The sequence below is a fragment of the Copadichromis virginalis genome, linkage group LG10, assembly GCF_057382275.1.
Source record: "Copadichromis virginalis isolate Kocher_CV1m ecotype Utaka linkage group LG10, C_Virginalis_male_GT1.1, whole genome shotgun sequence".
NCBI classification, from domain to species: Eukaryota; Metazoa; Chordata; class Actinopteri; order Cichliformes; family Cichlidae; genus Copadichromis; species Copadichromis virginalis.
Window position 1 is genome coordinate 21,873,718 of NC_140627.1, and position 21,620 is coordinate 21,895,337.

The window sequence follows — 21,620 nt, forward strand, 5'->3', positions numbered from 1 at the left end:
TTTCTTTTTACATGAATTCAACTTTGTCAGATAACAAAAGGTTGACTATTGGTTTATAAATTAGTATATTAACAGCCATTTCTATGGCAGAGACTGATGAAAAGGTGGTTTTTCACAAGATGAATCGTGAGAACTGTGGGGGTTTAAGAGTTTTCTTTTTTCCCCGCACCCCCACCATCCGCTCAAATGCCCTTAAGGTTTATTTTGGTTTGGTTTGGTTTTTTGGGGTGGAGATTGACGTCTTTTAACTATTAATAATGTTGAATAATAATTCTGTTGTGTTCTGCAGTTGTATATTATAATAACTCAAGTGTACGTACGACATGACTCCAAAACTCTTCTTTCATAGTTTTGTGACAGATATTTGAAAATGTGCCTCCAAATATGCTTGTAGACTTTAATAACAAGGTGTCAAAAGGAGACATTGTTGTACATACAGGTTTTTAATAAGTGTCACACTTTCAAAGTATATTTACTTTTCATTGTCATGTCTCTCAGACAGTCCATTGTACAGCTTCAGGAAAAGGAGCTACCGGAGTTGAAAAACCGTCTACAGACTGTGAATAGAGAAATTGAGAGGTTGAAGGGTGACGTGGAGGAGCAGGAGACTCTGCTTGGCACGCTGATGTCTGAGGAAGAAACTGCCAAGGCCTGCTTGCAGGACATTTCTCTCATGGACAGATATCTGGTATTAACCTCCTGCCTGTCGTTCTGGACTTGCACTTATATCTTTCCTGATCTCTCTTTACCCAGCTTAAACCTTTGTGGGCCTTTGTTTTCTCACCTTTCTTCATTCTCTTCTTTATTTTCCTGATATTTAATTGGCTATAAATTATTCTTGTTGATTGATGTTGTTATTAGAGTTCCATTTAAGCAATGTCCTTTTTTGGATTTTCTTTTGCTTTTCAGATGGACCTTAAGGACGTGGAGAGGAAAATCGCTCAGCATGCAGCAAAACTCCAAGGAGTAGACCTGACCAGAACCACACAACAAGTCAGTCAGGAGAAACAAGAAACTCAGCACAAGTTAGACACCAGTAAGATGACACAAAGCAAGCACATCCATTCACGGGGAAATTGTGTCTCTTACATTCTTAATTTTCTAACTTTGGCACTCAAAATCTTTTATTTCTTTCTTTTTTTTAATTTAAGAATTTGGCTCAATTATCATGCTCTGAGGACCTACATAAGGAGTGTGACTGGGAGGGGGGTATGAAGATATAGAAGCAGTTATTCGAGAAGGGCTGTTTTATTGATTTCGCTCAAACACTAGATTACTTTTCTCACTGAAACAGCTTAAACAGTTTTACTGCTTTGATTCTTTGCTCATACCGAGGCTGCTAGCCATTTGTTAGCTTCTTTAAGATGTCCTCGTTCAGCCTGTTGACGATCATCTAAGTTACTGATTGGATTTATTGTTAAAAACATTTTTGTTCCACCTGCGATTTACTCTCATATAACTGATCGCTTGCACCGCTGTATGCATGTTGTTCATGAATAAAATGGTATGCATTGACCCTGCCGGTCATCAGTGACCAAAGATGCTGGAAATCGTGTGATATGAGTCCCTGGCTGGTTTGTTGATGTGTCTCTAGTTGCTAGTTGTTTTTTCTTTCTCTTTACCTCTTTGTATATTTTCAGCTTCCAGCAAGATGGAGTTGAAACGTAAGCTGATCCAGGACCAGCAGGAACAGATACAGATGCTTAGAAGTGCAGTGAATGAGACACGAGCAGAAAAGCTCCAGCTGAGCAGTGACATGCAGAAACAGCAGCAGCTGGAGGAGCAGTGTGCCGAGTTCACCACTGAGATCCAATCCTTGACCAGAGACATCAGGGTATTTTTTTTTTTTTTTTTTTTTGTGCTTACATATTTTATATTCACATGAAGATTAAAATGTTTCACACTTTATTCTCATACTCTTAATACAAAATAACAGAAATGTACCATAATCATACAATCAAGTCTTATATATTCATTATATATGGCTACCAGATGTTTGGTGAACATTGTTTATTTTTAGTTGCATGGTTTAAAAAAAATTCTATAAATTTTCTATGTTGTCCCTTTTTTGTGTGTGGGTTTTTTTTCCTGTTCCACTTTGTGGTTTACCAGGAGGCAAAGGAACAGCTGTCCCCTCTGTCTGCCACTCTGGAGAAGCTACAGCAGGAGAAACAAGAGTTGCTGGAGCGCAAGAGGCAGAAGCAGGAAGAAGGGCAGGAGAAGGTGGGCACAGTCTCACTTTTGTCTCTTTTGGAACGTGCTTTCTCTATAATGAAAAAACAGCACAGAACTTTACATTTACGGAGCAATTACTTGTTATCAGTTTTCATTTAAAGTTTTTTTTCCATTTAATTTGCTGTGCATGTCATGTCATAGTTTTTTGTATTGTATACACACACACACACACACACACACACACACACACACACATACACATATTAATAGATAATGACAGAGCATTATGTTTTTGTAAGACCTTTGTTCTGCCACAAATAAACTGTGAATATCTGTTCATCTAAGTCTGAATTCTGACTGTGTTTCTGACAGATCAGCTCCATTAAAGAGAAATTAAAGGCGATCACCACTTTGGAAAAAGACATCACTAAATATGTCGATGAGGGCAAAGATGAATATAAAGAGGTAACATGTTTGGCATTGTTGTACAAGATGCATCACAACCCCCACCCCCAGTGATTTATTCTGTGACATATATTGAATTGTAGCCTCGGAGTAAAAGGTGCGCATATATTTTATATAACTTTGAAACACCAACTTTTTCATTTTAACACTTTAGCATTGTTTCTTGTGAGATTAGCTGTAGAAGCTTGACTGTAAATGTGTTGATTTTATTATTTCTGAATGTGTTTAACCCTTTCACGGACCCTATCATTGCAGCAAAAAGAGTCTGAGCTCCATGAAACTAACACTCAGCTCCATGAAGCTGAGAAGCACAAGGAGAAAATTAATAAGGAAATGGGAAACATCCGTCAGGACATAGACACTCAAAAGGTACAGGATAACAGAGCAAACACTGTTTCATGTTTCGTAACTTTAAAACGAAGTTAAGAAACTTTATTTTAGATTCGCCTAACTCTAGCTACATGAGTACGGCAAGCACTTTTTAAAAGTTTAAACCTTCTTAATGAATCCTAGGTCCAGGAGCGCTGGTTACAGGACAACCTGACATTGAGAAAACGTGTTGAGGAGTTGAAAGAAGTTCTGGGTAAACGTGAGGCTCTTATGAAGGACATGGGCAACATGCAAGTCATGCAGCTACGCAAGTAAGAGCACCACACCCATTATCAATTTTCCACATGATTGGTGAAGCAACCAAGCAATTAAAATAGTTTCAGGCTCCGTCACATCAGAAATGCCACACTTAACACTTGTAAATGTTACAGAGCTGTTTGTAGTATTTTAAATTCCTTCCCTTCATCTCTTTCTGTGGTTTTCCAGAGAACGGCGTGAAGCAGAGCGCAAGCTGGAGGATTTGAAAAGAAACCGCAGTATTGCATTGGGCCGACAGAATGGCTTTGAGGAGGAGATACTGCATTATAGGTGAAACATGCAGATATGCGGCACTTACACATACAGAGCTTACTCTATACACATATGGTCATGCAGAAAATGAGGAAATAATACAGATAAGAAAACTGATTGGAAAATTGTGGAAAAACATGATATCCCAAAAGCAGCTGTCCATTCAGGTTCTGTGTAAAACAAATGAGGATGACAAGAAGTGAATCTCCAATAGATCTTCCATCCCGAGAGACGTTGAGCTAATTCAGTAGAAATAAATGTTATCATATAATAAAAACACAGCATGATTAACCATTATTGTTGATGTTTTTCGCAGCAATAACACCTCTGCTATATCTGTATATATTCTGGATTAGACTGCTGTGAATTAGAACTTTATTTGTTTTCATTTATAAATACTGTGTATTGTTCAGATCCCTGTCAGAATATTAATACCAATACTTATGTGTACCATAGAGTGTACAGCCGAGTGTGTGAAGTCATCCTATTATGATACACCTCTGTCTGTTTGTCCAAGAGTTTCTCCTCTATGATCAGGTGTTCAGTAACCAAGGCACACAGGTACATCTTAGGACCCCAGAGGTTCTTAGCCACCAACCCATTTTTACCATTTCTGAGCCTGCAACATGTCATTTTCCACAATTGTAACGTCGGATTATAAGGTGCACTGTCAAGTTTTGAGAAAATTAAAGGCTTTTAAGAGTGCCTTATAGTCCGAAAAATACGGTAATAACGACGGCCTGCTTGCATGTTCTACAAAAAAATGTGCTTTGGAGCTATCTGATGGACAAAAACCAAACCAGTTCCACGTCACTGAAGTTGCACCATTTTTACAAACCAATTCTGGTTCATCTGTTTCATTCAACAATCTGTTTTAGCCTTTCTCATTCTCCGTATGTGTGTATGAATACAAAGGCACTCCGCATGCGCGTTTTATCCACATTCTATCGTGAATTTTCATTTTCTTGTCATTGCCTAACATTACAGCGGTATTACCTTTAACGGTATAATATGGCCCAGCCCTACTGGGAAGGATCTGGCATTTGACTCTAATGACATGAATGTGGTGGAGCATAACTGGACTAATATTTTGCTGTATTTAAGGGCTGTATCAAACATGAAATAATTGTAAAAATGTACTCAAAGGCAATGGGATGTTAAGCTATGTGAATTAGTCCAGCTTACAAAATCCACTTTTCAAGCATGTAATTTGACATGTGTAGGTAAACCATAAGGCACATAAATATGCAAACATAAAATAAGAGGTAAGTTAAGATCATCTTTTATTGTCTCAGTGTATATTTGATTGAACAAAATCTTGCATACCAATTTTTCATTTTACACTTGATGTTGGCAAACATTGTCTGAGTGTGTGAAATACACCAACAACATTTAGAGTAACCTTAACGCTCTCTGGTCGCTATGGTAACAGTTAAATATTTCTTTCAAAATAAGACACACAACTACAAAACAAATATAAAGTACTTGAAAATATCTAATTCGCCATAATGCTAAATCAACGAGAGCCCTGTTTCTCTGCAACGAGACGATCCCACCTGGGCGTAAGGGGGGACAGTGACACCTGAAGTGTGTTGCTTATGCTTAGTCTGCTCCGCGATTTTGTTTTGGTAGCTGTAACTGCAGAAAACTCCGCTTCACACAGATATGATGTTGGAAATGGAAACATAGTTTTTAGTGCTGTTGTGGCAATCTTGGGGTATTCTGCCACAACTTTTATCCAGAATACCGGCAAAGTTGATGTCTCGAACATACTTTTAAGGCCTGTTGTGATCTCCAACAGTTGATCTTCTTCTTGCACAGACATGCTGGATTCACCCGGTTTATTGACAAATGGGTCGCAGATCCATTCCGTGTCAGTTCGTGGGTCTTTTGTGATTAGGAAGTAGCACTCGAACTCTTTTAAAGGCAAAGACAGGTGATCGTGCATGAGGAAGTTATTTATTTTTTCTGTGTGGCCGGTACCAAAAAAAGAAAATTTATTCATAACACACGGGAAAAGACCCAGGGAAACAGAGTTAACGATAAAAACCCTGAAAACCACAAATTTCGCATCTGCGCCTCAACTCTCGCGGCCCGGTACTAAATGACCAGGGGTTGGGGACCGCTGCGTTAGACGACTGACATCTAATGCACTAATACTGTAGTACTGATGTGTCCTAGTGTACTAAAAATGGTTTAAGTTAAAGTTAAGTTATCAAAGCCCTGGGTAGTGTTGAGAAACAGTAACAGAAAACCATGTCATTCTCTATTATTCAACGATTTATCATTAAACTAAAAGTGCAATTTGAAAATATTGCTTACAGGAAAGAGCTGCGAGAGGATCAGTATGACAAAGCTGATGAGCGCTACAGAAACAAGATGATTACAATGAGGACCACAGAACTGGTCATCAAGGACCTGGATCTCTACTACAAGGCTCTTGATCAGTAAGTTTTGTCCTAACATATGCATATATACAGCTTGTGGTTATTAACAAAAAATAGTTCTCCATACATAACATCTGATTTATGGTCTTCTTTTAAAATTCTGTAAATAGTTTTCATTTGACAGCTTTGTTGAATAAAGAAAGATTTCTACCATATTTTGTGATACTTTGCAATGTCAACAGGAAATGACGGTGTCAACTGATGCAAATTATCGCAGTTCTATCTTGTGCAGATTTTTGTGCTTTTCCCTCACGTATAAGAGAGTGTCACTTGCAGAAACATGGCTAAGCAGTTTAGTCAGCTATTTACTCAGCTTGGGAAAATGGAAGTGTATGGTGACACATACTGAAACAGATGAGATTGATTAGTTTCAGGGTAAAACCACAGATAAATAACATGAAATGCATAGTGAAATGTGTGTCAGGAGTTCAGAGTTTTTGACACGTTCCCTTGTATTAGAACAGTAACTTGTTAATGTGAGACTTGTGAGTCTTCATCAGAGATCAAGAAGTGCTATACATGCTACACAAAATATACATAATACATATCTATGAGTGAGTCTACAATAAATATAAACAGATATACGCAATAAAAACCATAAACCTCAATTATAAATATACAAACCTCAGTTTAAAAAAACAAAAATCATTAAATAAAAAAAAAATTATAGAAGTAAATGTGTCTGTGTTTGCACAATAAAAAGCCAGGATAAAGCAAGTAAAAATAAATAGGTTTTTTCAGCGTTTTCAAAATGACTGAGAGATTGCGCAGCTTTAATGTGAGAAAGCAGATTGTTTCACAGATAAACAGGCCCTATCACCTCTGCTTATTAGCCTCTCTCTAGAAATGTCCAAGAGCTGTTGGCTTGTAGACATCAGGGCTCTGGTAGGACTACAGGGCTGTAAAAGTTGAGTTAAGCAGGGTGTTGTAAACTTCAGACATTACATGGAACCTTTCTTTCTGAGTTGATGTACTGTTTGCATTGTTGCAGTTTGAACAGTACTAGTAGGTCTTGTGTCAGAACATCATTAACTAGTTAGGCCTTAATTGGACGTCTATGCATATCTGAGGGAAAAAATTCACTTGCTTCAATTTCAAACTTCGCTTAGAGGGAGGTTCATTTCCACATCAAAGTATAGTTTTATTAATATCTGCTGAGATGTGTTCTTCTTCAGTCACACTTAACATCTACACTAAAAATTTCATTTTATAAAATGTTGGATTCATGGCTGCTGGTTAGAAAGTGCAAACCAACTTTCCAAGTCTATTAATTTTTTTTATGTCACAAGATGGTTTAAATGAAAGAAGGGGGGGGGGGGGAACCTCAATGTGACCTAGTAACATACACGACCAGTCAAAAGTTTGGACACACTTTCTCATTTAATGGATTTTCTGTAAGTTAATTACTTTCTACATTGTAGATACATACTGAAGACACTAAATATATGAAGCAAGATATGGAGTCGTGTAGCAAAAAAAGAAGCAGCTCTAAATAGGTTTTATTTTTTAGATTCCTCAAAGTAGCCACTCCTTGGTTTGTTGACAGCCTTAGCCTTCTGTCAGTGAGCTTCATGATGTAGTCACCTGAAATGGTTTCACTTCACAGGTGAGCCTTGTCAGGGTTCATTATTGGAATTTCTTGCCTTCTTAATGGGGTTGGGAGCATCAGTTGTGTTGTGCAGAAGTCAGGTTGGTACACAATAGCCCTATTTGACAATTGTTAGAATTCATCCCAAAAGGTTGATTATTTTCATCTGGATGTAGCATTTACAGTGGGAGAAATGTTTTGTCATTGTGGTTGTTGATCAGTGGTCTTGACAATTTGCAAACTAATGATCAAGGAACTGACCTCACAGCCATTTGTCCATTCAGTTTCAGTCATTGTATAAATGTACTGTTTATAAGGTTGGGGAAACCTGCAGTCAGCTGAGACTAAATAAGTCACTTGGATGAGTGATGGATTGTTTCTCCGAATGAAAACGTTCCATCCAGACAAACAGAAGCAACCTTTTGACATTTACTTATCTGGATGATTGAGCATGTGTCAAGGCATGTTAGATTTCGTATTATGGCAAGAACCAATCAGCTAAGTAAAAAGACTGCCCATCATTACTTTTAAAAACTGAAGGTCAGTCAGTCCAGGGAATTGCTAAAACTTTGAATGTGTCCCCAAGTGTAGTCACAAAAACCATCAAATGCTACGACAAAACTAGTTCACACGAGGACCAGCCCAGGAAAGGAAGACCAAGAGTTACCTCTGCTGCTGAGGATAAATAGAGTCCTAGTAGCAGTCTCCTCTAAACATCAAATGTGCAGAGGAGACTGCGCAAATCTGGCCTTTATAGTCAAATAGCTGCTAATAAACCACTTCTAAGGAAAAGCAACAAGCAAAAGAGATTTGCTTGGACCAAGAAAAACAAGGAATGGACATTAGACCAGTGGAAATCTGTGCTTTGGTCTGATGAGTCCACATTTGAGATCTTTTTGTTCCACCCCCGATGTCTTTGTGCGACTCAGAAAAGGTGAACGGATGGTCACTACGTGCATGGTTCCTACCGTGAAGCATGGAGGTGTGATGGTTGGGGGTGCTTTGCTGGTGATACTGTTGGGAATTTGTTCAAAATTGAAGGCACACTGAATCAGCATGGCTACAAAAGCATCCTGCAACATTCCACAGTCACCTGTGGCAAATTCAGACGGTTTGGGATGAGATGGACTGCAGAGTGAAGGCAAAAGGGTCAACAAGTGCTCAGCATGTCTAGGAACTCCTTAAAGACTGTTGGAAAACCATTTCAGGTGACTACCTCATGAAAGTCATGGAGAGAATCCCAAGAGTGTGCAGAGCAGCAATCAAAGGGTGGCTGTTTTGAAGAATCTAAAATATTGAGCATGTTTTCACACTTTTTGTTTACTTCATAATTCTATGTGTTCATTCGTAGTTTTGATGCCTTCAGTGAGAATCTACAATGTAAATAGTCATGAAAATAAGAAAAAAAACGATAAAATGACATGTGTCCAAACTTTTGACTGGTTGTATAAGTTGGTATCTGACATAGCAAATGTAGAGCAGGTCATCCAGATTAAATTAAAACATGTCACGATTTCATCTAAGGGCGTGCAAAGTCAATCTTACCAATCCTAGTTGATGTAATCACAAATTTATACATACTATTCTGATTTATATTTTTACACAGCTCAAAAAATGTATACATGTGTAAATATTACCACTTTCCTGCCTACATGAAGAAATATTGGTAAGTTTTATGCACGTCTTCTGTCCTAAAAAGCTTTTGTAGTTTTACTGTAATGACACATCTTGTGCTTGTCTTCCTGATGAGGCTCTTTGAATTTAGGTCACCAGAACTACCGCAGAGTTTTTAGCTTCATAGCTGGAACGTCAGCAGCATTGACAGGGTGGGAAGTGATGTCAGTGTCTTCCAGTACTTTGAGTTGGTGGCCGAGTGCAGGCTGAAATCTGATACAGTTTAACTGGTATTGCATAGTGACGTTTTTATTAACTTTATCTTTTTTTTACTGTTTTGGAAAAATCTTTATCTAAGTATTCCTTATTAACCTAAATTCATCAAAATTTTTGGAAGAAAAATGTTTTAAAAGAATTCTAACTAAATTAAATCAACAGGGCATTGCTTACACTTTTACATTGTGTTGCATTCCTGTTAATTAATCTTTGCAGTCAAATAAGGTGTTTATTTTGTTTGCCTTTCCTAGAAGCAAGCTTTAAAGTTTGCTTTATGATGGATGTGAATAAAACTTGTAGTAAAGCTACAACTGAGAGATCCTTCTCTTTTTCATCTGCCTTGTTTTGCATACATGACAGCTATTGGGACTTTGGAAAAATAATCACATTATTTTTTGTCCATGGGGTTGATCATTTCTGTGAGGTCTGAAAGTACTTCTTTTGCTTAGTGGATAGCATGCCAAATGGAATGCACTTGTGTTGGTGATTTCAGTGCGTCTTTGTGGGCTCAATAGATGTGCAGATATGCAGGTCTGTTATCCGTAGTATATCACTTCAGTCAAGTGCATTCAGGAAGCATCATGTCTCGCAGGCCAGCAAACAGCTGTGATTGGCACGCCATCAAGCGGTGATTTGAAGAGCGCTTGAGTGCTTTTGCTTTGCGCTTTGTTGGCATAGCACACATTTGAAATATTATTTGATCATGTTCATTTAACTCATTCACTGCCAGCCATTGGCAGTGAATGAGTTAAACCCATTGACTCATTCACTGCAAGTGACGGCTATAGACGTCAATGGCAGTGAATGAGTTAATTGTGGGAAGCAAAATGTCTAATTGTACAGCCTATTAATAACAAGCAGGGCTCGCTTTACCCCAGAGGATGGTGCTTCCAAGAATTTCAACTAGATCACAGGGCAGTTTTCCACTTGATGTGTTACATCACATCAGCTTGTCCAGATAACCTCTGTTTTTTGACGTTGACTGAACGTATTGCCTCCTGTGGTGGTCTTGTTGACGCCTCAGTGAAGGGAAAAAAAAAAAGATTACTTCACTGTCTTGCACGAAGTAGGTGGCCTTTAGTCATTCTATAAATAAAATAATTTGAAAATGAGTCATGTCTTTCATGTGAAGTACCAGGCTCTTGAGTAACTAAACAGATTCTATGGATTCCAAAAAGCAGATTAGTTTTAAATTAATATATTAAAAAAGCTAGTTTTGCTGCTCAACTTCTTCGTCTATTTTTATAGTTGCCTTTATAATGCTGTTAATTTATCTTGGGAAAACTTTTTTCAAGACTCTATGTGACTGCATTCATAAACTACAGCTATGAATCATTTGCACATTTTATTTTAAACTTTAATAATGTTTCATCAGTTTCAATGAAAGGTCATTGGTTTTTAGTTCTGACACTTTGCTACTGCATGCTTTTTATCTTTAGAAAAATATATATATTGACCTGCCTAATAATGCTAAATTACACCTATAATTACAATTTGCAGACTAATTAGCAGCCCGATTTACATAATGCAACACTTGCAAAAGTTAAGTTTTCGGAATTATCTGGCTCTTGACCTATATGTTCTGCTTGCCACATACTCATCCCCCACTACATTTCATGGCGAAAAAACTTTTTCTAACTTAGAGTTAGGTATGAAACAGTACACTTTGTTGTGTGCAAAGAGTTCAACTATTCGGTGCAGTCAGCAGTTTGAAAGCATGTTTGCGTGTGCAGAGTGCAGATGCGAGCACTTGTTTTGAGTTCAGGTCGCTAAAGCCTTTTATAAATAGAAGCCAATACAGGCTTTTGACTTTTAATTGTAGGCCCATAGATTATTACAGATATAGGTAGTTTACGTTAGGGTGCTAAGATGATATATTATCTTTCTGTGTTATCTTCAGTTATGTGTTATTCTATGTTATCTTCATTTACATGGCTAACCTTAAGTAAGCTCCCATAACAAATTGTATCTGATACCCCAGACCTGGCATATTGTGAACTTTCACAATACACTTACTTTCTCACCTTTCCAGTTCACTGTATCCTAATGGATTGTAAGATTGATGAAAAAAATAAACAGAATTTAAATCCACAGTTAATCGTTTGAATAACTTTTCAGGAACAAATGCTAAATAATTGCAGAGCCTGTTTTTTCCGAGTGTTTTGAAAAGCATCTCGACTTAATGCCGAGTTATGCTTCCATGTTTTCTCATACGTCATTGTGTAAAGACTTTCCAGCAAAGATGACTATAAAACTCAAAAACAACCCCCCACAGAAACTGTTACAGTATAAAAACGATTAGATCAACCCCCCACAGCAAGAGTTAAAGCTGTACCGGAATAAATGTGGCACGTCACAACAGAGTTGTTAACTGTGTAGCTTTGTACCTGATGTGCGTCTACCACTACCAGGGCAGGGTTTTTTTCTGGATTAATAGAACTGATTTTGATTTACTTCCAAAGAGCACTCACCACTATTTATGCTTTTTGAAATGACCGCCTAAAATCCTAAAACATAATGTTAGGTTTACTATCTCAAGCCGGGTAATGCAGCAGGACAGTGAATGTAAACATCAAAGGAAAGACAGCAGAATCCATCTTTCAGAGTGGCCCAGCCAGAGTCTAGTAGGAATACTGTTGAGATACAAGAGTTGACTTATTTTTCTCAGAGTGCACAAAATATTTAACATGTGTATTATTTTTGTGTTAAGCACAGTTAAATACCTGTGACTTGAGTAATGGCGAAGTAAGATCTTATCAAGAATTAATGCAAAAAACAAAGATTGTACATGTCTGTTTTAGTGCTGCATACTAAGCAGTTAATGGATAGTAGATGAATCACTAGTATTATCTGCTAATCCATTTACTCTGAAGGTTCAAAAGAAGTCTTATCTAATGATGACGTTTTTTTCCAACAGGTTTTAAATGACCTAAAAAAAGACTTAGACTTACTTACTTAAACTTACTTATTAGATTAACCTAAATTTGCTATTGTGGTGAAAAATATCCTGCTCGACATGCAAGCCTTCCAAGCACAGAAAAAAAACATCTCATAGAGCAGAGAGTTCACTTCCTATTTTGTATCACCGCATAACTATCAATGCCATCATTTTTATGTGGCTTCAGCATTTGCAGTGCTGATTTTCATGATTGAAATGTGCAAATAATTGAAAATTTATCAGCAAGGTAGCAAAGCATGACATTGTACACAGTGAGTTGTACAGATATGTCTGGGTTTTCTATTTAAATGCAACTGTGTTATAGCAAATCAAAAGCACCTGAAGGTTACGTTTATTTGTCAATGTATCAGGCTTTTTTTTTTAAATTATCCTTTCTTTCTATTAAAAATATATTCATGTTTGCAAACTGTTTATTCTTGGAGATCAGGATACTCTGAGAGACACTTAATAAGGATAAAAGGCCTTGGTAAGGATGTGTGAGCTCACCATCACTGATACCATCTGAGTACGGTATCTGAAGAGAGCAGAAGCATCATTTACCCATAAGTGTGGGTTAGAAAAGGCATGACAGCCTGCAGTGTTATCAAGATTGCAAGCAAGGCATAGAGCCTTCCATCAGACATTACATCCAGGTCACAGTTTCTATTTGAATACAGAGAAAATGGTTTCTATGGTAAGATGTTTTGATTTGGACGCAAAAAAATGAATCAGTGTGCAAAAATTGTCTGTGCAGAACTGAGCAAAAGCTAGAAGTCACTGATAATGTGACTTTCAATAAAATGAAGGTAGTTGAAAGTCAAAGTTAAAGAGTTTGTGTTTGCTAATTATTGAAGAGTCAGCATAGCTTTCATTGTATTCTGGTCAAAATAACAGTCTATATGTGTTGGCTCAGCGGTTCTTAAACATTTTCTTTCATGCCCTTCTTCAGAAGTCCATGAAAGTTCAAGCCTCACACTCTAACTTTTAGCAATCATTAAAAGCGAAAAGTTATCCAAGTATAATTTAAATTTGTAAATGTCGGTACAGGAGCGTGAGTCATTGTATAAGAAGGAAATCTGATTCCTTCAGACCCATCTCGCTTCATACTTTTCAACTTAGATCGTCAGTTTTGAATACATTGCAAGCAGTATTTAAACACATCTGGGAAAGCGAGGGCATCTCTAAGAGATACCAGGTTTACTGGGTCACAGATGTAGAGCGGGCTCTGTAGATTTGTGAATGTAAACGTTCGTCAACAAAGGAAATGACTTGCAGCTACCGTATAATGAGAGTCAGCAACTTCCAGTGAAAGGGGGTGAAGTAACCACTAATGATCTTTAACCCTTTTTGAAGTGATTACCAATGAGAGTGCAGAATGTCATTTTACATTACCAAAGCAAAGTCTCAGGAGATCTGAGTGACAACAATTACCTCTTCTGCTGCGTCTGTATGATACACAACAGTAATTTAGTGCGTGTGCAGAACTCATGTTACTCAGCCTGATTGAGACGGACATTAAACAGACGAGTCTATGCACGTCAGATTTTGGGAAGTACCCCTCACGTATCTCAAATTAAAATGAGGTCGTTCTTCAGCTTCAGAGTTTTAATTCATGGTCCTACTTCAAAATTGCAAAACTAATTGAATGTGTTGAGGATATTGTGGGCTCACAGTCACTATCACTGCATTATCATAGTGTGCAGGGAGTTGATTGGTCCACTTCTGGACTTGGAGAAAATGTCTCTCCTCTTTTTCTCCTGCAATCCAAGACAGATATTTTGGCACTTTTTATACATAGAAATTCATAGAATAATGGCTACAGTCTTCTATGAACTTACTGTGTGTATATTGTTGTAAATATGCATAGCAAGGGTTTTTAGCAGTATGACTTGAGTTGAATGCCCCCTGGTCAAAGTTGGTTGTCTGTCCAGTTTATGCTCTGCTGCCAACCCTGAAAACATGCCTGTGTTGAAGCAATGTAATGGTAAATGGCCTGTATTTGTATAGCGCTTTACTTACTCCCTAAGGACCCCAAAGCGCTTTACACGTTCAGTCATCCGCCCATTCACACACACATTCAGAGACTGGTGATGGCAAGCGACATTGTAGCCACAGCCGCCCTGGGGCGCACTGACAGTGGCGTAATGTAAAGCCTTTTCTTCATGTTTCTCCTATATGTGCAATAGGTTCTACAAAGAATACTTAATAACATTTTGTTGTAAAAGTCTTGATGCATGCTCAATCATCCAGGTAAGTAAATCCCAAAAGGTTGATTCTGTTCGTCTTAGACGTAGCGTTTTCAGTGGGAGAACTGATACTGATGATGTCACTTGGATGAATGACGAAACATTTCTCCCACTGAAATGTTTCGTCACTCAAGCGCCGGTGTCCTGCAGGTTTTAGATGTGTTCTCGAACCAACACAGCTGATTCAAATGGCTAAATTACCTCCTCGACATGTCTATCTAGGCAATCTAGGTGAACAGAATCAACCTTTTGGGATTTTTTTCTGAACTGGAAGATCATCACAATACAACAGTTTTAGTATTTCTATAGCAAAGTTCATCAAGAAAATGCAGAATTCTGCACTAAACATCCTGAACTTTTGAAACCTAGTGTGATTAAGTCAGCCTACTAAAGTCAATGGATGATAGACAGTGCCCTGCCTTACTTCTGTTATATTCTAGGATATTAGTAGACATCTTGAGACTAAATGTTACCTAATGCTAATGCAGTATTTTCATATAAAGAAATGCTGTATTATTATATTACAAGATAATAAAACTCAAAATGGGATTACTTTTTAAAGGGACAAATATTACACCACCTTCACATAATGGAAGTCATTAGTCACACCTTCCTTTTGTTGCATGAGAAGTTCTGTAAAGAAGATGTAATAGGTTGGACAGGCGGATACTTGCCCTACTATCTCTATTTTTACTTTATGGTTTATTCACTATATATGGTCTACAGAAGACATACCGTTAGTTGTACTGTTATCGCTAGGTTTTTTTTTTTTGCAAACCACATTTCATGTTTCTAATCAGTTTGTTAGATTATAGACCAAAAGTTTCTTGGTATTCCGGAAAGTGAAAAAAAATCCAGCTGAGCGTGTATCTTATGTATGATTTCATATCCTGTCAATATTATAGATACATTTATTGAAAGATTAAAAAAACGTTGCTGTTGTTTTTCATTTTTTGTAATCAGTTGATCAGATGCTTATTTTTTGAATGTTTCAATTTTGTGCAAACGTTGGGTTTTTTTTTCGCATTTATCCACTGTCGAATAAATGATAAATATCTGGAGATGTGCAGACACGGGGATTGCTTAATAACTACCTCACACATAATGGTAGGATGTGACCTGTTATAACCTTTTTACCTGATTGCGAATAGGGAAATAGCACTTCAATAAACTTAGATGTCCCATGCAGCAATGTCTAGTAGAAGTGGCTTTTTGGTAGATAAATACATCTATCTTTAATTAGGTTTATCCTTTATATATTGCTCAAAAATTAAAAGAACACTTTTTAATCAGAGTATAGCATCAAGCCAAATAAACTTTGGGATATTGACCCAACTCCTCCAGGATGGCACATCAGTAGTTGCCATTGCAAGAAGATTTCCTGTGTCTTCCAGGACAATATCTAAAGCATGAAGGTAATTCCAGGAGACAGGTAATTACTCCAGGACAGCTGGACAGGGCTGTTAGAGGTTCTTAACACATCAGTAGGATCATAATCTGCTACTTTTGTGCAAAGAGGAACCAGATGAGCACTGCCAGAATCCTACAAAATGAACTCTGGCAGGCCACTCGTGTGAGTGCCTCTGAACAAACAATCAGGGTGGCTTGAGGGCCCGGCATCCTTTAGTGGGCCTACTCTAGTGGCTCACTGCCGGGCACTGTTAGGCGTGAATGGCATTTGGCACAGAATATCAGAACTGATAGATCGACCACTGACACCCTGTGCTTTTCAAAATGAGAGCTGGTTCACCCTAAACACATTTGATAATGTGAAAAGGTCTGGAGAAGCCATGGAGAACATTATGGTCCCTGTCACACTGTTCAGTTTAGTGGTGGGTCAGTGATGATCTGTGGAGCCATATCCATGGAGGGATGCACTGACCTCTACAGGCTAGGCAACGGCCGCCTGACTGTCATGAGGCACCGGGATGAAATCCTTGGACCCATTGTCAGACGCTACGCTGGTGCAATGGGTCCTCGTTTGCTCCTTGTACACAACAATGCCTGCCCTCATGTAGCCAGAGTATGTAGGGAGTTCCTGGAGAGTGAAACAATTGATACCACTGACTGGCCTCCACACTCGTCTGACCTAAATCAGAAAAACACATCTGGGACATTGTGTTTCCAACCCCACCAGGTTGCACCTCATACTGTCCAGGAGCTCAGCGATGCCCTGGTCCAGATCTGGTCATCATCTGTCCCCCAGGACATCATCTGTCATCTCATTAGGAGCCCTGACATTGTCAGGCAGGCATGTGGTGCCAATACTAACTACTCCCATAACGTCCATATCAGTAGATATATCCAGTATAATATTTCTTTCCCCATTGTGATCCTTTCCTTTAATTTTTTGAGCAGTATATTAATTTTTAATTTTATTTGTTTTCCACAGAACCATCATGAAATTCCACAGTATGAAGATGGATGAAATCAATAAGATCATACGAGACCTATGGCGCAGCACCTACAGGGGTCAAGGTGTGTCTCACATTAACAAGAGAGCGCTATTATTAATTTGTGGTATTTTCAGAAATACTGTTTTTCCCCCTCCTTACTGTCATTTATCTATTCTCTTCTCTCTCCAGATATTGAGTATGTGGAGATCAGATCTGATGTGGATGAGAATTCATCTGCTGGAGTGAGGCGGAGGGTTTACAACTACAGAGTAGTTATGGTGAAAGGAGACACAGCTCTGGATATGAGAGGACGCTGCAGCGCTGGCCAAAAGGTAAAAAAATGATTTTTTTTTTTTCGGTTTTGTGGTTACATCGCATGAAACCTGCATGTGACATGCAGTAAAAAGGTCAAACTTCTCAGTGAATCAAACATGATGTGACCATTTTGTTGTCTTCCTCTTTAAAAATATGATTGTGTGTGTCTAGGTACTGGCATCGCTGATAATCCGTCTAGCTCTGGCAGAGACGTTCTGTCTGAACTGTGGGATCCTAGCTCTGGATGAGCCCACAACCAACCTGGACCGAGAGAACATCGAGTCACTGGCACATGCCCTTGTAGAGTGCGTATATACGGATTCAGTATTCTTACTGCTATACTTGTGAAAACCCTCATTAATAGGATGCAACAGCTCCTAACATTAACTGACAGCTGTCTCTTTAGCCCCAAAACCAAATCCTTTAAATAGTTTAAGTAGCAAAGTGTCAAAGTACACACTTAGGGAATGTCTAATGTGCTCGGTCCCATTTATAAGCCGCCTCATCACATCTGGAACCTCACTTGGGCTTAAAAGCTGTCATTAAATCCAAGTTAACTTTGTACCAAAAAGGCCCCTTTGATGTAGATATGTTGCTATAGATACTGAGGAGTAGATGGGCTTCAAACCAGGAAATAAAAAGAAGTGCACAGCTGGTGATACTGAATTAAAAAGAACTGTTTAATTATTGCAGTAGTAAAAAACAGACTCCTCTGTTTTAATGTAGATTGGTGCTATCCTTCAAGCCTCATACTGTGTCCCTACACAGTGCCCACTGAAGTGTTACAGGATGTATAGGTTGTCATGCCCATTCCTCTGTAAAAGTTGAACTATTTTGGCTTTACTGGAGCAGACCGTGTAATGTATCGGACAGAGAAACCAGCATCCGACCTGTCAAAACATTAAACACAGACTTCTAGTTGTATACCTTGGCAGCCACTGTCTTCCTTGCAGTGGGATGTAACTCTTTATCTCCTGCTGTTTTCTTCAGAATCATTAAGAGTCGCTCTCGCCAGCGCAACTTCCAGCTGCTGATCATCACTCACGACGAGGACTTTGTGGAGCTGCTCGGGCGATCCAGCTACATTGAACATTTCTATCGTATCCGTAAGAACCAGGATCAGAACTCTGAAATCACAAAGTGCAGCATCAATTCCCTCTCATCCTATCTTCACTGAGCACTGAAGTGATTCGAAAAGCTGCTTTGGAAATGTAAACTAATGCTTTATCTCTTTGCTTTGATTTTATTTGGGCAAAGACCACGTTCAGGTTTGCTTTTCAGGAGGCATGAAGAAAACTCATTCGCACATCATTTGTTTAATAACTGACTATAATTTAACTGATATGCAAAGGCATGTTTGGTTGATAGTGTTTGTTTTTGAAGTCAGTCGTCAATAACCTTATATAAACGTATTATAACCGTAATTATCCTTAAGAAACTGTTAGAAGAAGTGCCAAAACAAAAGCAATAGGCTTCTGTTAACATCAGAAATATTTAAGGACAAAAAGCTTGATTCTAATCCATGAAGAATTTGCTTGTTGTGCTGGAATCCAGCGTGAGGAAAAGAGCTGTTTGGATTTGTTTTGGGGGAAAAATAAAACTGCTAAAAACTGTCGAAACTTTTCTACATATTTATTGAAATACTGCTCTGACTAGTGACCAGCAGCCATCAGATGGCATTTTCAGCAACAGCACATGCTTTGCTTAAAAAAATAGGGGGAAATTACACATTGAAATTCATATATAGCTAAAAAAAAAAAAAAAAACCCTAAAGAACACATAAGTCACATATCAGATTGTGATGAATGGAATATTCAACTTGAAAATCTTAGCTGGTGTACATTTGTCATTAGCTGAGAATAAAATTACAGAACATTCAGTGGAAACCAAAGTTATTAACCTATTATCACACCACAAATCAAAGGTAAGATTATTTAATTGCTGTAGATTTATTTCAGAGAAACACAGCGCCTTTATCTCAAAGTTGCTCATTGACCACAACTTAATCAAGAATTTTGTCACACAATTCGTACATTTTTTTTTCTTGCAATTGGCAAATGTGATAAGGCGTGGGCAAAGCAAGTATAAGTAATCTGTTATCTGCCAAGACTTCAGAACAAACTTGAATCTGACTACAGCCAAACAACCACTTCAAGGGCTTTTTTTGAGGACGCATCTTCTAAAGGTTTTCACTCTAAGTACAAGTATGGAAATGATGATGATGATGCTTGTGCTAGTGTCTGCTGCGCTGATGAGTCCATGTGCTGCAAATCCCGTCCGGAGTCTCAACCTAGACCATATCATTGACTTGGCTGACCAATACAATAAAACTATGTATGAGGTAAGGGCTCATCTCATAAGAACGAGTATTTTTTTGACTCTTAGCTTGAACATTTTATAACGTTTTTGGTGCCTTGACTTGTTAAAATTTTAAATGTTGACAAATATTTTTTCTATTTAATGTGGAAGAAGTTCTATGTTGAGGATGTGACACACTTGGTTAAATCTGGATGTAGGGTGAGAGGATCCTTTTCCATCTCTTTGAAACTGTGTTCCCTGTAGAGCATTCAGTTTTATTGGATTACATTTTTAAATGTCATTCATTTTAAACACGTCTGAAGTGAATATGTTCTCGCTCCTGTTGCATACAGAATAAGTTTTTCTGCAGAGTGCATGACATCCTGAAAAAGCATGACAGAACGGAGGATAAGAAGATTGTGAGAAACCTGGACGTGTTTTTTAAAGAAGGAAATGTAAGATATCTTTTTGCCAAATGAAAATGTCCCATCTATGTTACAAATATGTAAGGATTATGTACTAATGGCATTTGCAATACAGTGAGCGAGATCATACTGAACCCAGGTGTTTTCTTATCTTTTAGGTGAACTGCACAGAAGAACTAATTAACGTGCCTCATGCAACAACCGAAAAGCCAATACCGTTTCTGCTGGAAAACCTTGCAAACTGCATTCGCCGGAGAAACTTCATGGGAATCTAAAAACAAAAATGCCTGATTAGCTTCGTGATCCGTGAACTGTCTGACATCTGGTAACGTCTTCAAATGTTTTTCATAGTCACAGTTTGATACAGTTAAAGTACTGGATATTTATTTTCTGGTATAGTTTTCTCTTTTATGCAGTTTATTTGTTATTTAATAGCAACTACATTCAGTGCTTTCACAGGGACGTTTTTGGTTGAGTTATTTTTAAGCTGCATAAGTAAAAATGCATCCGTCGCTGGCATTAAACTTTACAACAGTTAAGGCAGCAACTGCACATTATTGTAAACTGCATATTTATATTTTATTTAAAACAAGTTCAGTTCACATTTTGATATGTTTGGATGTTTGTTGTAGTTCTTTCACTCCACATTGAAACAAGTGTTTACAGAACAAGAAGTCGTTTTTCTCACAAGCTGCATTTGTATGGAAATGCTTTGTACTTTATGTTAAGACAGTCAGCTTTAACAGACATTTTGATCCTGTTTTATTTTTATATTAAATTTTGATGACGCCTTACTTCTGACAAGCTGTCTCGTATTATTCAGTCCTTCAGTCCCTATTGTCTGAAAAGAGGACATACTTGTCAATATTTTCAGTTCAGTATCTTGACTTCTGTTATAATTACTTTGCATGATTGGTTCAATGCTACACTCCCTGTAAGCCAGCTGTCTTCTGATTGGTAGCTCCTCCTACATAGAAGGTTTAGGAGTAGCTGGTTGTACTCACAGCCACAACTGTGTACCTTAGATTCATGTACTGTATTTTTCGGACTATAAGGCACACTTAAAATCCTTCAAGTTTTCTCAAAAATCATATGTAGTGTGCTTACTGACCTCAAACCAATTTTATGTGGTACAAGGCGCTTAAAAATCTGTCAAAAAATGTTTCAGTACAACTTTGGCAAGCTACGAAGCCGCACCACTTGATGGATTGTTGGAGCATTACGGCTACTGTAGTCAGGAGCCTCATGGAATAATCTGGGTCCAAAACTCCGTCCGCTTTAGGTCCCAAAGTCAGACAAATACTGCAGCATCACTGAGAGTTAAAAACTGTCTAAATGTTTTCATCTTTAATAAAAATGATGAGTGTTGCTGCTTCACCAGGTGTAACAATTAAGTTTAACATCCAGGCATCCATGAAAACAGAATTTATTACATTTAATGGAGTAGGAAATTAGCAGGACGTTAGTTCACTAGTTTCTACCTAAACATGATATAGCATGTTCTGACTGAGAGCTTGGCGGTCTGAAAAAATACGGT

The 21,620-nt window shown here is 38.0% G+C and overlaps 2 protein-coding genes across 5 annotated transcripts in view; both read left to right on the top strand.

Annotated features, from left to right (window-relative positions):
• Nucleotides 1–18,973, top strand: part of rad50 (RAD50 homolog, double strand break repair protein) — a 33,260-nt gene extending 14,287 nt beyond the window's left edge. For all 3 annotated transcript variants that reach the window (XM_085470670.1, XM_085470669.1, XM_085470671.1), the window contains 13 exons: nucleotides 499–688; nucleotides 910–1,036; nucleotides 1,641–1,834; nucleotides 2,113–2,223; nucleotides 2,548–2,640; nucleotides 2,896–3,009; nucleotides 3,154–3,281; nucleotides 3,457–3,558; nucleotides 5,865–5,987; nucleotides 17,042–17,127; nucleotides 17,235–17,377; nucleotides 17,532–17,665; nucleotides 18,351–18,973. In XM_085470670.1, the coding sequence (XP_085326796.1) occupies nucleotides 499–688; nucleotides 910–1,036; nucleotides 1,641–1,834; nucleotides 2,113–2,223; nucleotides 2,548–2,640; nucleotides 2,896–3,009; nucleotides 3,154–3,281; nucleotides 3,457–3,558; nucleotides 5,865–5,987; nucleotides 17,042–17,127; nucleotides 17,235–17,377; nucleotides 17,532–17,665; nucleotides 18,351–18,537 (1,732 nt within the window). In that variant the 3' untranslated portion in view covers nucleotides 18,538–18,973. The remainder of the gene's footprint in view (nucleotides 1–498; nucleotides 689–909; nucleotides 1,037–1,640; nucleotides 1,835–2,112; nucleotides 2,224–2,547; nucleotides 2,641–2,895; nucleotides 3,010–3,153; nucleotides 3,282–3,456; nucleotides 3,559–5,864; nucleotides 5,988–17,041; nucleotides 17,128–17,234; nucleotides 17,378–17,531; nucleotides 17,666–18,350) is intronic.
• Nucleotides 18,974–19,162: 189 nt separating this feature from the next.
• Nucleotides 19,163–20,877, top strand: LOC146700454 (uncharacterized). Of its 2 annotated transcripts, none has more exons than XM_085470672.1 (4): nucleotides 19,163–19,701; nucleotides 19,830–19,877; nucleotides 20,012–20,113; nucleotides 20,242–20,877. In XM_085470672.1, the coding sequence occupies exons 1-4, from the start codon at nucleotides 19,567–19,569 to the stop codon at nucleotides 20,356–20,358; spliced, it is 402 nt and encodes a 133-aa protein (XP_085326798.1). In that variant the 5' UTR covers nucleotides 19,163–19,566; the 3' UTR covers nucleotides 20,359–20,877. The 2 variants fall into 2 exon arrangements, with proteins under 2 accessions (XP_085326798.1, XP_085326799.1); XM_085470673.1 differs by having other exon boundaries at nucleotides 19,833–19,877.
• The last annotated feature ends 743 nt before the right edge of the window (nucleotides 20,878–21,620 follow it).

Excerpts from the sequence above, each read along its gene's own strand:
- LOC146700454 (XM_085470672.1), top strand. The coding sequence starts at position 19,567 with ATGGAAATGATGATGATGATGCTTGTGCTAGTGTCTGCTGCGCTGATG. Across the intron at positions 19,702-19,829 it reads ACAATAAAACTATGTATGAG|AAGTTCTATGTTGAGGATGT; the intron begins GTAAGGGCTCAT and ends TTAATGTGGAAG. Across the intron at positions 19,878-20,011 it reads TGGTTAAATCTGGATGTAGG|AATAAGTTTTTCTGCAGAGT; the intron begins GTGAGAGGATCC and ends TGTTGCATACAG.